The 15345-nt window shown below is 34.6% G+C and overlaps 2 protein-coding genes across 5 annotated transcripts; one reads left to right on the forward strand and one right to left on the reverse strand.

The window, feature by feature from the left end:
• The first annotated feature begins 842 nt into the window (after window positions 1–842).
• On the forward strand, window positions 843–1408 carry LOC148783377 (self-incompatibility protein S1-like). The gene has a single exon (XM_088858780.1). The coding sequence runs from the start codon at window positions 891–893 to the stop codon at window positions 1296–1298; it is 408 nt and encodes a 135-aa protein (XP_088714906.1). The 5' UTR covers window positions 843–890; the 3' UTR covers window positions 1299–1408.
• A 4143-nt stretch (window positions 1409–5551) lies between these two features.
• LOC18431339 (mannan endo-1,4-beta-mannosidase 7) lies at window positions 5552–10124 on the reverse strand. Of its 4 annotated transcripts, XR_016049749.1 has the most exons (6): window positions 7740–9018; window positions 7425–7619; window positions 6883–7005; window positions 6703–6794; window positions 6281–6483; window positions 5552–6164 (listed from the first exon to the last, which is right to left on the reverse strand). XR_016049749.1 is itself a non-coding variant. In XM_088858781.1 (5 exons), exons 3-5 carry the CDS (start codon window positions 6979–6981, stop codon window positions 5738–5740), a joined length of 729 nt encoding a protein of 242 aa, XP_088714907.1. In that variant the 5' UTR covers window positions 6982–7005; window positions 7425–7619; window positions 10000–10124; the 3' UTR covers window positions 5552–5737. The 4 variants fall into 4 exon arrangements, 3 of the variants coding, with proteins under 3 accessions (XP_088714907.1, XP_006841527.2, XP_088714908.1); XM_088858781.1 differs by lacking the exons at window positions 6703–6794; window positions 7740–9018 and adding an exon at window positions 10000–10124; XM_006841464.3 differs by lacking the exon at window positions 6703–6794.
• Window positions 10125–15345: the final 5221 nt, after the last annotated feature.

Below are 15345 nucleotides of genomic sequence, written 5' to 3' on the forward strand. Positions count from 1 at the left end.
GGAAGAAATAAAACTCATGCCTCACTTAAAATATAACAATACTATGCTCTCTCTTTCCACTACGTACATCCGCATTCGTACGAGAGAACTGTAAATGGGTGAGCCCAACACTTTTCTCTTGCTTACTCTCTCTTGAAAGAATGAAACTCATGCCTCACTTAAAATATAACAATACTATGCTCTCTCTCTCTGTGTGTGTGGAAAGAAACTCATGCCTCACTTAAAATATAACAACGCTAGCTCTCACTCACTCACAGGAAGGAAAGAAACTCATGCCTCCCCTAAAATATAACAATACTTAACAATACTAGGCTAGCTGAAGAGATTAGGTTTATTTTGGGTTGTTTCTCTCTACGTGGATTGGGGGCTGGATCCATAAAACAGCACCACTATTTAAAATTTTAAAAAAAGAAGGGAAAAATAAATAATGAAGTTTCTATAAGGCTTAGGTTTTATGAAAACAAAATAAAACCTCGTCTTAAATTCTCGTCCAAAAAATACTTTTGGCAACGCAAATTGATCTAAAATAAATTTTCAACACCAACAAAATTTGAAACCTTCAAATCCTAATTTTTTTCCACAATCATAGCGCTCAAATGATCCATGTAAAGGTTTTCCAATACTTGAATTGTACTTTTTGATGAGTTATGAGATGAGGCTTCACTTAGTTTGATAAAGCTGCAGCCCTATCAAACTGTTTTCCAAAAATAAAAATGCATTCCAGCAAGAAATCCAAAACTATCCTAAACAAAAGCCATATAAAACCAAACACATATTACTTTTTACTTGAGAATTCTCCAAACTCCATTCTACTCATATATATATTTACTTAAACATAACAAGAAAGAAAGATCAAAAAGAATAGAGAAACTGAACTCACCCGGCCATCCATGGATCACCTTGTCGCGAGGTATAAGCTCATGGTGATCACTATATTCATACTATGCTCCATCAATCATATTGTAGCAAAGATTGAGATTCAAATTACAAACAGGCTTGGAGGAGAGAGGAGCCTAAACCTCCACTGCCAGTCTAAAGATGACGATCTTGGGAAGCAAACCCTCAAGGAGGGCAACTCTTTTCGCTTCGAATTCTCACCAAATTTTTTTGGGGGTACACTTTTCTATTGTGATATGGAGTGGGAAAGAGTTTCTAAGTTCTCTTTCGACGCATATTCGGAAGAGAGAGATGTGGACCAATGTCGGAGCAAATGCATGTGGTTAGTTGCAGAAGAAGGGATCTATCGATGGAGTGATCGCAATGGATTCTGGGCGTTCATGTTTTTCTGGCCCAGTTAAACTAGCACAAAAGTACATGAGCATAATGGCCACTTGATTTTAAGAAAGCCATTGGATTTGTGAGATCTAAGGTTTTATAGAATAAATTTTAAGTGAATTATTTGGTTCTCTCTCCATTTCTTTCTCCCTTTTCATTGACTTTTTTTAAGATTAATTCAGTGAAAGTTATTCAACAGAGAAGAGAAAGAGATGTGGTTTAATTTGTTGGAGACCACAATAAACTTCATTGCTTAATGAGTCGGTTGAATCCTACCGCTGTATTACCCAAAAAAGCAAAATATGCATTGAACTTGGTTTGAAAGATGAAATTGGTCAGATGACAGCAAAAATTTGGCTGTAATTTGGATTTTCCAGCTAAAATGTGGACCAAATTAGGGAACACAAACCTATTTTACGCAGGTTTATTATGTGTTGTATGTTTGGGCACATTTCGCCATTTCATTCCAAATTTTGGAACTAATTTCCTCCGTCACTTCCCTATATTTGACAGATGATGACACATGAGATTTTGGTTTCTTTCTATTTTATATGGTCCATTGAACTACGGAGCCGGTTTGTATGCAGCCAAGGCTCTAAACAATTTAAGTAAAACTCAAATAGTATCGAGAAATGTGGTTTCATCATTGAAAATTTTTGTGATGCCCTTAAAATATATTTTTATTTTTAATTATAAAATTTAAAGCTTAAAAAATAATGTAAATCGAGCATATTTATGAAAACTTGAAAATATTGAAAATTGACGGTCTAAAAATATGTTACAAGATACACCATTACCAAAACTTGAAATCTATTTTTTTCCTCATATCGATACATCTTGATGTTGAGACGATCAATTTGAGAAAAAAAATGGATTTCAAGTTTTGAAAATAGTGAATCTTGTAATGGATTTTTAGATCGTCAATTTTTAAGATTTTCAAATTTTCATAGATCGGCTCGATCGACACTATTTTTTAAGATCGAAATTTTATAATTAGAGATGGAAATATATTTTAAGGCTATCACAAAGATTTTCAGTATTGAAACTGCATTTTTCGATACCATTTGAAGGTGCGCTTTACTTAGATTGTTTAAAACCTCAGCTCTAGACAAACCACACCCTTTTTTCTATTATTATTTCTTTTTCCTAACATGCGTTAGTTGAAATTTTGAATATCCAAACCAAAACTATTGAGTAATTGGTTTGGAAGCTGAAATTGCAAATCAGTATCTTGCAAATCAATCGCTTTGGATTTTGAAATTTTGAACGGTTGTATTTGAATTTTTGGGTTCGGAATTTCAAAATCCCAACCCACCCTCTCGCCTATAAGAGTGTTAAAACTTAAAAGGGAACTTGCATGGTGAGAGGGTGGTTCCGATCTTGAAATTCCAAACCCAAAATTCAAATAAATAAGTTCGAAACTTCAAAATCCGAACCTATTTTTGGTTTAGATATTGAAATTTTGAATTAATGGTTCATTTTATAGCAAAATGTGAACTAAGACTCGAAATTTGTTCTTCAAACCTCTAAGGTCATTGTTGAATTTCGACTTGCAAGATTCGAAATCAAGACTTGTTGAGATGGCTTAAAACCTTGAAGGCTTTAAGTAATTTGAAAATAAAATGAACTTTTTAGAAAGATTACAAATAACCCCAACATTATATGCATGTTACCCTCAATTAAACTTTTTTTTTCACTTTTTTTTCAAAATACATTTTTTTTAAAAATACCCTCCCAAATAAATAAATATATATTTTTTTATGAAAATACCCTTTTTCATACATAAAAAATTAATTTTGGTCGGATATTCACGTAGGAGTACATGGACTGTCGGACCCCATTAAACTAAAAGAAGTGTTGGACCACTCTTTGACATCGTCGAACTGCATGGGCATGTTGCCAGACCGCATGGGCCTATTGTCAAACCATTCTTTATCACTGTCGAACCGCCACTTATACTGCATTGTTATTTACTGGACCGACATTACACTGTCAAACTGCCCTAAGCGTACGTTGTACTGCCTTTTTATATGAAAGAAGAGAGAGGCATCGGTAAAAGTAAAAAAGGTAGTTTAGATACTCTTTTTTTGAGAAAGATATTTGCTAAAAAAAATTATATTTTGATATAAAAAATAAGAAAAAAAAATTGGTTGGGGATAATTTACATAAAAAGCCTAATATTGGGGTTCCTACATACCATCCTTTTAAAATCGCACCCTAGACCCAAAGCTAGTTTTTCTTATATTTAGGCGCCCAGTCAAATAATCTAAATTCTAAACTCAAAGTAAGACTATAATGCCATTTTTCTCTCCACCTCTCTCTCCCGCCTTCTCTCTCTCTCTCCCTGTTCACGACTCTACCCGCTATCTCTCTACTTCCTGTCTCTCTCAACCCGCCCTCTCTGCATTAGCAAATTGATTTCACTCTCTTCTTCCTGTGTGCTACCCCACCCATGAGAGAGAAAGACAACCCATAAAATCTCACACCCCAACTTCACAAAAGGCTGAGGAAGAGAAATCCAATGCCCTCATTGAAGTTGAAGAGAGCTCGAGATCCTCTAATGGCAAAAACAGGCTATTCCCCTGCCTCTTTTGCACACCCAAAATCAAAAGCAGTGAAAGAGGGAGAAATTTCGCTTGAAATCCAAGAACTGTAAGAGAGAGAAATACCAGTTTAGAGGGAAGTAGAGAAACCCATTTTGAGATAGAGAGAGAGAGAGCCACTTGTAAGGGGAGAAGACCCACTTGGGCATAGAGAGGGAAATAGAGGTAAAGATATAGAGAGAGAGAGAGAGCTACTTTTAGGCAAAGAGGTAAAATGACATTAAGAGAAAGAGATCTATACACTTAGAGAGAGATTTTGCATAAGTTCTCTAATTAGATTTTGCATAGGTTCTCGTACAGTCAAGCTGTCTTTATACTCCATGAGCTTTTAGGCCATGCTCTAAATGAAATTTCTTATATGATTAATCAATATTTTGCGATAGAAATGGAAAAATGCCCTGCAAACTGATACATGGGATGGAGACAAGCACACGCTTCTGAGATTCTGCTTCAGAACAATGTAGTGATTGGGAGAGAGATTTCGTGAGAGAGCAGAAGCACAGTTTTGCTGAGAGAGATTGGGGTGATGTGAGAGAAAGAGATTGAAAGATTTGGCGGAGAGAGGGAGATGGGAGATCTTTGATATTTTTTAGAGAGAGAGAGAGTTTCCTTAAAAATAGAGAGCGGGTGAGATTTTGTCATTTCCATAGACAGAGAGTTCGGGTAAAGAGAGGATATGCTGTGAAAACCCCAAATTATAAAATATAATATAGAGGAAGGTATTGAAAAGGGCATTTTAGTTTCAATTTTAGTGGATTATTTGACTACGGGTAAATATGAAAAAAATTAGTGTTGGGATTTAGGATATAATATTAAAAGTATCGGAGGATAAAATGTCTAAAAATTTCATTTTGAAGTGGCTAATTTGACTTTTGGCCAATGAAGGTCCAAATCCAAACCTCGTCGATTCTAGATCTTCAAGTCATTTCAAAGAACTTGACTTCAGACTATAAAAGTCCGAAATCACAATAAAAAAAACTTGACTCTAAAATCACAATAAATAATTGTTTGAAACTTCAATCCAAAGTCACTTACAGAGAATTTTGAGAAGAAAATGAAAAAAAAGAACAAAGATATAAACGTTAGAAACAAGAATTTTGGGAGGACTTTCTTAATATCACCATTTCAAAGGGATATGAGCCCATCTTTTTATTTTTAGTTTATTATTATTATTATTATTATTATTATTATTATTATTATTATTATTATTATTATTATTATTATTATTATTACTATTACTATTACTATTACTATTATTATTATTATTATTATTATTATTATTATTATTATTATTATTATTATTATTATTATTATTATTATTATTATTATTTATGATTACTACTATTTATGATCTCCTTGTAACAAAGAATAAACGTCTCTATTACTACCACTTATGATTACTACTATTTATGAACTCCTTGTAACAAGGAATAAAAGTCTCATAGTATACCATATTATTATTAGGGATTGCATATATCACAGCACAAAAATGCAACGAGTATGGCTATGGTCACGACTACTGCTGCTGAGTTGATTGAGAGAGAATGAAAGTAGGTGTATGAACTAGACCCTAGCATACGTTTCTTTTTCATTTGTTTTAGTTTTTAACATTTGAGAGATGATTAGATGACGATTAGAAACAAGCTTAAAACACCAGGGATCATAAAAAAAAAGGCCGAAACACTCCAACACTTCTTAGTATTCATATAAACTTCTCAGCAAACATCAAAACAAAAACAAAATCTATCCTTCTCCTGTTCTATCAAAAAACAGAAAAGATAACAGAAGTCCTTATACTTGTAAGCCTTGAATTATTATCATTCATTTAAACCTTAAAACTCGAAGAAAGGATACTCCAACTAATTCTTCTGGTTTTCTCTGATAGATTTAGCCTCCTCAACTCTCTGCATGTTTCTCAGGTTAGCGAACATGCGGTTCAGGCTCGATAGTTTATGCGATTGTTGAGCAATTACATTGGCAGTGGAGGGGCTCTCAGCCATTATAACGTCATAACCATCTCTAAAATTATCCATATCTTTATCTAAAAGCTGCCAAAATAAACCACCAGCACCAGCTCCACCGCTCCTAGCTGATGTATAAATGCTATTATATACTGTTGCAAATAATGTATCCCTAAGGCCTGGAGTGTAGCCCTGGGTCTTGGAGGACTTTCCAAATTCAGTGAAAAGCATAGGCTTTTTGAGCACTGTGTTTGAGTCTTCTATGTGGGCTTGGACCCAGCTTTGGAGGAAAGAGAGCTGGGCTTGGTCACTGGAGCCAGGTATCCTGCAAGAGAGGAAAGTGACCAAGAATTGCAATTTAGGTTTCTAGAGTTAGAGAAGAGGAGGGGGGGAAGCGAAAGAGAATGGAGACCATGTAAATTCACTGTAAATTTATGGTACCATTGATCAGGGTATGCATGGATTGTAGCGAAATCGATGCCGGGAATCTGATTGTTGAAGATGAAGTCAGTGCCCACTTTGTAGCCAGGGTTGAATTGCTGCCTTTGAGGAGATGAGTCTCCATAATATCCTTCCAAACCTGCTTCTAGTAGATGGCTGCTATCCAGGCTCTTAACATGAGCAGCCATTTCTGTGATCCATTCCTGTATAGAGAGAGAGAGAGAGAGAGGAGAATTGTAATGATACTTCTCACAATTGATGGGTGACTAGATAGATAACAGAGAGAAAGGTATGATCTTCTGTTGTAGCATGTTATGATATCCAAACTAGTGCGCAAATAATAGAACATATTGGCATTTAGTGGTCTAGGATTACAATTTGGGCCAAAAATATGGGTTTCTTCATAAATTAAGCTCAATTACCGGGGCCTGTTACTCGGCTTGGACTCATCCGAGTAAATCGCCTCTTCCAAGGCCCGAATACGAGGCGATTGTTTGAACACTGATTACCTCCACTGGCAAATTAATGGATATATTACAGCACTTACCCAAAATAATATATGGGCATGTAACTTGGCCAATAAATTGAGAGAGAGAGAGAACCTGCACGGGTCTTCCAGATAGATCAGTTTGGCAGCGAGGTTCGTTCATGAGCTCCCACGCAAAAATGGTGGGGTCGTCCTTATATGCCACACCACTCATACTATTCACCCTAGAAATAACACTCTGCAACAAACGGAAAATACTAAAGAATTAACAAAATCACTCTCTTCAAGAAACCATGAGAAAAAAAAAGAAAGAAAGCAAATTGATGTTTTCACAAATGATTTCAAATACCAGGAGTTAGAAACAGAGTAACAGAAAACCAAAGTGTAAGAGAAATGAATTAATGAGCCAAAAATAAGAGACTGAGAGAAAAATAGATTGACAAAAAAGGAGAGAACCATAATACAAAAAAGGAGGATTCACATTTTACAAAGCGAAGACAGCTCCTGTTTCATTCTCTGCAGATGCATGCAGGGGATTTCAACTAGAGAGAGAGAGGCTACATTGGATTATTTCAATCATTTCCAGCAACAATTGCCTGTTTCATTCTCTGCAGATGCATGCAAGGACTTTCAACTAGATAGAGAGATTCGCATTACCTTAACATGGTTCTTGTAGTAACCTTTAACAACAGGGTTTGTGTAAAAATCATCGTCAGAGTTCAAAGACTGGCCCTGGTTCCTGGCCCACTGCACATACTGAGGCCTTCCTCCAAGGTCTTTGTAGTTGTTCACAAAACTCAATATCAAACGTACGCCATATCTCCTAGCCTCTGAAATCACAAAATCCAGCCCCTGCCACAAAATCCACATCTCATCAAGCTCAAAAAAAAAAAAAAAGCAACAAATACGAGCAATTTTCCATGAATATCGTGTTAACGTGCAGAAATATGGGACTTGTTGATTAAAATTTACCTTGAACATATCTTCATTATATGAACCAGGAGAAATTTGCAGAGGCCTGTAACCTCCATCACTGAAAGCCCAAGTTCTTGCTACAGTTAAGCCATAGCTTGAAGCTTGTTGAAAAACAGAGGTTACTTTACCCCTGGTTGACGGGTCAGAGGCCATTTGCATCAACCAGTAAGCATTGAACCCATTAACATAGAAAGGGGAACCATTAACAATGAAATGGATTCCTTTGGTTTTCACAAAACCACTTTGAGCTAGAGCAAGGTTTACTTGGTTTTGGAATACCAGGAAAGCGAGGAAAACAACACAAATAAGCTTGTGTTCAGTGAGCCTGAACATTTTGATTCCTTAGAATACAAAACCCTTTTGGGATAAACTCAAAAAACAGAAAGAGGTTTGATGAATGGCCTGGTTTTGAGAATGTGGGTATCGGTTTTCTATTCAGTAGTGAGGCAGCATTTGATTCAAATTGATATCACAAAACCGAAGTGGGAACTGATTCTCTCTCTAACTTCAAAAGGATTAACAGATTATGAAAGAAAGAGTCGGAAACGGCTATGTAGAGAGAGAAAGACGAAAGGAGACAGTTACTCAGGCCTTTGGATGTGATGAACGGTCTCTGCAAATGGGAACATTATATAGAGAGAAAAAGACTGCTACGGACCTGGGACTACCCGCTTTTCCCTGCAGGATTTCGTGCATTAAATGAAATAGCCATGAAAAGCAGAGAGGCAGAGCTTGAGATGCTGCATTTTAGAGAGAGCACCGAAAAAATGCAGAGAAATGTGGATCAAAGAGTAAGGAGAGAAGATGGGTGATGCTCCATTTCTGAGAATTCAGTTGGGGTTTTTTGAGTTTTTCTGATCCTGGATTCCTGTTGAGCAGTTAATTTGCAACATCATCATTATCATCACAGTTCATAAACTGACACCACCTTTTCCTCTTTTCTTCTCATTTTTTTTCTTTTTCAGGCTTCTGGCTTCTGTTTTCACATTAATTTTCTTTTATTTTGGAAATTTTCATAGCAAGAATCAATTAATTTTCCTCTGTTCTTGGGGTTTTTTACTGGTAATTAGATCCTTTTATTGGAGGAGAAAATAAATGTAGGAAGAGGACGATAACCAAGTGGCCTTAAAACCGGGGAAACGAAAAAGAAAAAAGAAAAAGCAGCGAATTAAGGACGATGGGTCTGAAGAAGTTTTCTTTTCCAACTTTATTTTTGGGGCAACATTATTTTGTGTAGTAATGGCCCAAGAGGGTCCCATCTCAGACTCTCCCAACAGTTAACGTTGTTATTTTCCAACCTTAATAATCTCCTCCTCCTATTTCTCTCTTTCTTTCTTTTTACTCCTATGGGTTTGGGGTTTGTGGTGAGGGCATGTACTATGCTCCTAAGGATGGCAATTGACCCGGCCCCAATATGAGATTGAAGGGATAGAGGATGGCAATTGACCCGGACCCAATATGAGATTGAAGGGATAGACCTGATGGGTATGGGTCTAAAAATTGGACCCAACAGATCGGGTCTGGGTCTAAATCTTGGACCCAAACACTATTTAGATCTGAATCCAAGTCCGGTCAGGTTCAGGTATAGTAATATTTTTTGGGTCCCAATATATAAAATATATTTAAATGTAGCTAAATACATAGATATTTTAATTTTTGGGTCTGGGTTTGGGTCCGGGTCCCAGACTATATTTTCAAGTTTAGGTCTAGGTCCGGTGATTTTGGGTCTAGGTTCAGTGACTTTGGATCTGAGTCTGAGCCCGGGTTTGGGTCCCATACCATTTTTCCACCCCTATATGTTTCCTTGGTAACATAGTTTATTTCTACTCCCTTGATCTAAAGGTCTATTTGGAATGATTTTTTAATGTGTAGTTTTAGAAACTAATTAAAAATTATTTGTTGATTATTCTCAAAAAAAAGAATTTGAAAATTTAAGTTTTTCAGCACTCAAGATCTCACCATCTAAAAATTAAATGATCATTTTTAAGTCTTGAGACATAATTTTTTTGAAATGTATAGAGGGTAGAATTAGGGAATCCTTTTTGTTAAGATTAATTACATCCCAAAATTTGGAGTCCTATAATAATTCTAAGTGGGTTCTTACCGAGGGAGTAAATGAACATTCTACTCCTGAGGGAGTAGAACATCTTGTGGCTAAGTAGTTATAACACATTCCATGTAAAACAGAATTAAGAGCGCGAATGACGTCTTTTGGTAAGAATTAATGAAGTCATATGTAAACCACCTCTGCCGTTACCTGAGAAATTGACGAAAATGCCACCTCTCCCGTTGCCTCTTAATAGTCAGTCGCAGCAAGGGCATTCAAGTCAATTTAGGTGAGATTTGTCGAATTATGCCGATCTCAATGGTTGGAGAACTTCAATTGGCTGAAAATCGGCGAATTGCAGTCCAAATTTTAGAAAGAAAATTCACAGTTCACTTGATTAATGACAAATAAACAAAAACCCAAAACAAAACAAAACAAAAAACTGGACTCGTACTCGGGCTGCCCATCCATGTAACTCGGGTGAGCCCAGTGGACTCCTACAAGACCAAAAAGGATTAAAAGATTTAATAAAAATACAAAAACAAATTAAGACTAAAAAAATCAGTCAATAACAAGCTAAACAAGAATCAACACTCAAAGTCTAAAAATGGTTTTAAGAATATTTATAACAGGTAGAATTTGGATAAAATTGATTTAGGGCCCAAGAAAAATTTAGAAAAATCTAAAAACGAAAAATAGAAAAATAGGCTTGTAACAAGAAAAGTCCCAAATCATCATAAAAAATGAAATTTATATAGAGCCATATTTATCACTGATTTGGTACAAACTACAATTTTCTTTGGAAAAGGTTTATATAAGGTTGCAACCTTGAAATGTAGAACTAAGGTGCACCTAAAAATCCATCATAAAAAGCTATTCTGAAGCTAGAAAACTCTATAATTGATTATCTCAATATCAAATGTATGAATATGCAGAAAAAAATATATATATATATATATTTCGAGTAAAAATCTAGTACACCTTGTAACACACTATTTAGACCATCTATTCTCAATATTTTCATGTGTTTATAGATCTACTTGATTTAGTCTAAAATTTTAAAATTAGATATAAAAATGGATTCTCAGCCATCCTAAGAATTATTAACACCAAAAATTACATCTTAAGATAAAATTTGATTCTCACTTTGATTTTCTAAGGATGCAGACTTATTCAAACCACACCCATTTTCTTTTTATGATTTTACTATACTCCTTATTTTCTTCTTGTTTCTCAGAATTGACTCCTTTAGTCCTTTTACAGGCCACCAAATAAACTAGAATTGATACATAGCCAGTCTAACCAGTCCCAACCAACTACACAACAAATTCAATGTGTATGATCTAAGAGGAATGCCTTTTTCTTTTCTATTTTGCAGTTAGTGTTTAGAGAAGTAAGATTGTAGGCACTGGGCAGGCAGTAGGGGACCAGGGTGCTCTCAGGACTGGTCTTGGGGTTGGGATGGGCCAAGCACTGGCCCATGAAATGTTATGAAAAAGCCTATTAGTGTGTTCAAGTCGCCACTCAACTAATATCGGTTTGAGGAACGTTACAGTTTACACATTGATGTTCACTAATCGGCCATCCATCATCCGATTGTAACAATGAGTGGTGCAAATGAGCCGCAGTTTTCTGGCAGATTTAAAAACCGAATAATAACTCGAGATGGCCAATGGACATCAAATCTATTTATTGGTTGGAATCATTCAGATCAGCGTTTTAAAACTTTGATCGTTAGGATGGACCGGCCCTCTACTGGACTGATCCAGATCTGTCAAATTGGCTATGCCACCAAAAACAAGAGAAAAAAGAAAAAAAGTTGCATGAATTATAGGGAATTCGTTTGTTTGATGATTTAAATTTTAAATCACCAAAAGACAAAGCATATTAAACATGGAGGCGCATTCCTGATTCAATGCCTGATCCCCACTACTTCAAACAGAATCAACAGAAATGAAAGTAAATTGATTACCAAAATACATTTCCAAATATTTTTTCAGTATCCTAGTTTTTCAATGATTGAACATAACAAGCATATGAATAATCTTATGTGTCTGGAAGAAATCACTAAAATGCAAGAGTTCTTCTCTCTTAGAAATTGTTAACAAAACAACAAGATATTCCTTTTTCCCTTCCAAGAGAATAAAAACTTAAACAAATAGCTGATATATTCAAGGTAATTAAGTATTTCCAAAATACCATATCAATTGATCCGATCACAAAGTTCCCATTTTTCAATGAGAAACCGACTATTGATAGCTCCAGTAAGATTAACATTTCATTCTTGAAAAAAAAAAAAACAATTCCACCATTTATCTGTATGAAAGGGGAGTAGGGGACACATGTTACAACCTTCATTATGAATTAGAATAAAAATTTTAAGAGGGACAAATTTTATATAAGACCACACCTTATACTAGAAGTACAATGCCTTTCAAAAATCTAGTAGAAAAGAGTATATTCTAATGTTGAAAAACCTTCCAATTGATCATCTCGGCTGTTAGACGTGACATGAAAAAAACTAAAATTTCAAGTCCTAAAAATAGTGCTTCTTTTAACAAGTTATTTAGACCGTCTAATTTCAAGATTTTCAAGTATTTATAAAATTGTTCGATTGTATGATTTTTGAAATTTTAATTTTCATAATTAAGGATAAAGCTAGGTTTTTAAACCGTCATAAGATTCTCAAAATCAAAACTACATCTCCAAACAAAGTTTAGAGATGCCTTATTACTTCTACAAGAGTTACTTCTAGAATATAAGGAGGGTGCTTTATACAAAGGAGGGTGCTTTATACAAAAACCCCACTTCCTAGAGGAACATCCCGTACATTAACTTAGTCACGTGTACTCAACACAATAAACCCTTTTTCTTTTCTTTTTTTTTTCTCTTTTTTTTTTTTTGGTAATTTAGTGCGGAAGATAGACCCCTACCCATTTTTTCAAATAGTTTAGAAATTAGTTTTTTGAAAGTGCTAATGAAGTGATGTCAGTAGGAATGTAACACACTTGCTTAAATATGATTGCTCATTCACGACGTGGGAAAATTTACTTGCGCTAATGGGTTTACAGAATTTACACTTAATTACTATATTCTCGCCTCTCTCATTAAAAACAAAACATTATTTTAGGAGAGCGCATATTATACTCGTTGGGGACACTATTCTATATCTACTACCCCGGCCAAAAGACTTACTTGAGAGGGTTAGTTTGGTCTGAATTTGGGAGCCACCTAACAATTACTAGATGATTATTTTCAAAAGAAAAATTTTTGAAGTGTGAATTTATTAGTATTTTTTATTTATTTATTAAAATTAGTCTATGGGTTGAAAAGATTATATCCCAAAATTTGAGGTGCTAAAATTGGTCCTATATTAGGTTTCAATAAAGAGAGTAAATGGATAGCATACTCCTACAAAAGTATAAAATCTTTTGGCTTTTTTTAGTCATAATTAAGATTGGAAATTGTAGAAATGGTAGATAAAGGAAGGTGGAACAAACACCTTGTTGATCTTGTGAAACAAACACCTCGTTGGGCATTTAATGGAAGCCAAAACTCTGAAGGAAAAAAGTTCATATAAGAAGCTAACTTTATACTGTAGAAGTAAGGTGCTTCTGGAAAAATCTACTAAAGAAAGTTGTTCCCACGTTGGAAAACCCTTGAACAACACCCTTGGAAAATCGACCTCCATATTCATAGGTATGAAGAAAATAAAAAGGCATTTGAAGCCCTAAATATAGTTTATCTTCTAACACTTCATCAGCACCACTGTCTATTTTCAAGAATTTTTAAATTTTATAAAAAAGGTTGTTCCCACGTTGGAAACCCTTGAACAAAACCCTTGGAAAATTGACCTCCACATTCATAGGTATGAATAAAATAAAAAGGCATTTGAAGCCCTAAATATGGTTCATCTTCTGGCTCTTCATCAGCACCACCGTCTATTTTCAAGAATTTTTAAATTTGATAAAGAAGGTTGTTCCCACGTTGGAAGCCCTTGAACAAAACCCTTGGAAAATCGACCTCCACATTCATAGGTATGAATAAAATAAAAAGGCATTTGAAGCCCTATATATAGTTCATCTTCTAACACTTCATCAGCACTACCGTCTATTTTCTAGAATTTTTAAATTTTATAAATTTATTTTATCATCATATTTTTAGAACTTCAAATTACATATTTAGGAGTGGCAATAAATTTTCATGCCGACTTTCTCTAATAAAATGGGTCAAAAACATGTTAAATGATAGCCCTTAATTTGGTACCCCTCTCTCTCTCTCTCTCTCTCTCTCTCTCTCTCTCTCTGCCCACGGCCGAGGGCCGAGTCAGGCCGGGTCTTGCCAAGCTAAAACGTATTAAAAAATAAAAAATAAATAAATTTATAATGGAGGGTATTTTAAAAATAATTTAAAAATAATCTAAAAAAATAAAATGTAAAATAAGTAATATAACCAAAACACTTTCTAATCTTTGTTAAAATAATTGAAAAACATAATTTTTTTTAACTTTTAAAAGATCCCCGACTTAACCATCCAACTCGAGAGCACTTGAACTTGCCATGGTGGCGCGTCTGAGTTAATTTGGGCACATCCAAATTGGCTTGCCTTATATATATTGGTGTGTAGTGCTGCATCGTCTCCATATTACTGTCTCTCTCTATATTGATATATATTGCATGAGCTTCTCTCTCTCACTTAAAGCAGTATTGTCATATTCACTTTAGAGTCTTTTTTGGTTTAGTGAGAAAAATAAAGCAATTTGATACTTCAACCGATTCAAAAGAAGATTTTAGATTTTTTTTAATTTAATATGAATAAATTAGATATATATATATATATATATATTAATGATCCTATGAGACCCTCTCGCACCCATATGTATAAGACCTCAAAGGATCATCATTAAATTTAGCATCAATTTTTAAAAAAACTAACTCCCACATGCATATGATAACTTTTCTAGAGATCTGTGTCAAATTTAATGGTGATCATTTGAGTCCTACACACATGGATGTAGGAGGGTCTCATAGGATCATTACTTTTATATATATATATATATATATATATATATATATATATATATATATATATATATATATATATTTACAATTCACTTGGTTCCTGAGCCATAATCATAAGATTTTATAGGAAAGATGGCCGAGTGGTTCAAAGCGTTGCATTGAAACTGCCATGTAGGCTTTTGTTTATCAAGGGTTCAAATCCCTCTCTTTCCATACCTTTACCTAATTTACCAACGTTACCAACGGCAATATATCAAATGCCAGTCGATAGCATTATTTCAACAAGTAATATCTTTCTTTTATAGATATAGAAAATTTTCCTTACGTAGTACCTTACCTTACCTTCAGGAGAAGTCGAATCCCCGCTGCCTCCTTGAAAGAGAGATGTCCTGAACTATATATATATATATATATATATATATATATATATATATATATATATATATATATATATATATAGTTTGATGTAGCTACTTGCCGAAACATAGTTGAATTTGACCGAAACACCACCAATCTTTGCTTTGCTGCTATGCCC

The sequence above is a fragment of the Amborella trichopoda genome, chromosome 2 (genome assembly GCF_054954075.1).
Source record: "Amborella trichopoda isolate Santa Cruz 75 chromosome 2, AtrichopodaSantaCruz75HAP2 v2.0, whole genome shotgun sequence".
NCBI classification, from domain to species: domain Eukaryota; kingdom Viridiplantae; phylum Streptophyta; class Magnoliopsida; order Amborellales; family Amborellaceae; genus Amborella; species Amborella trichopoda.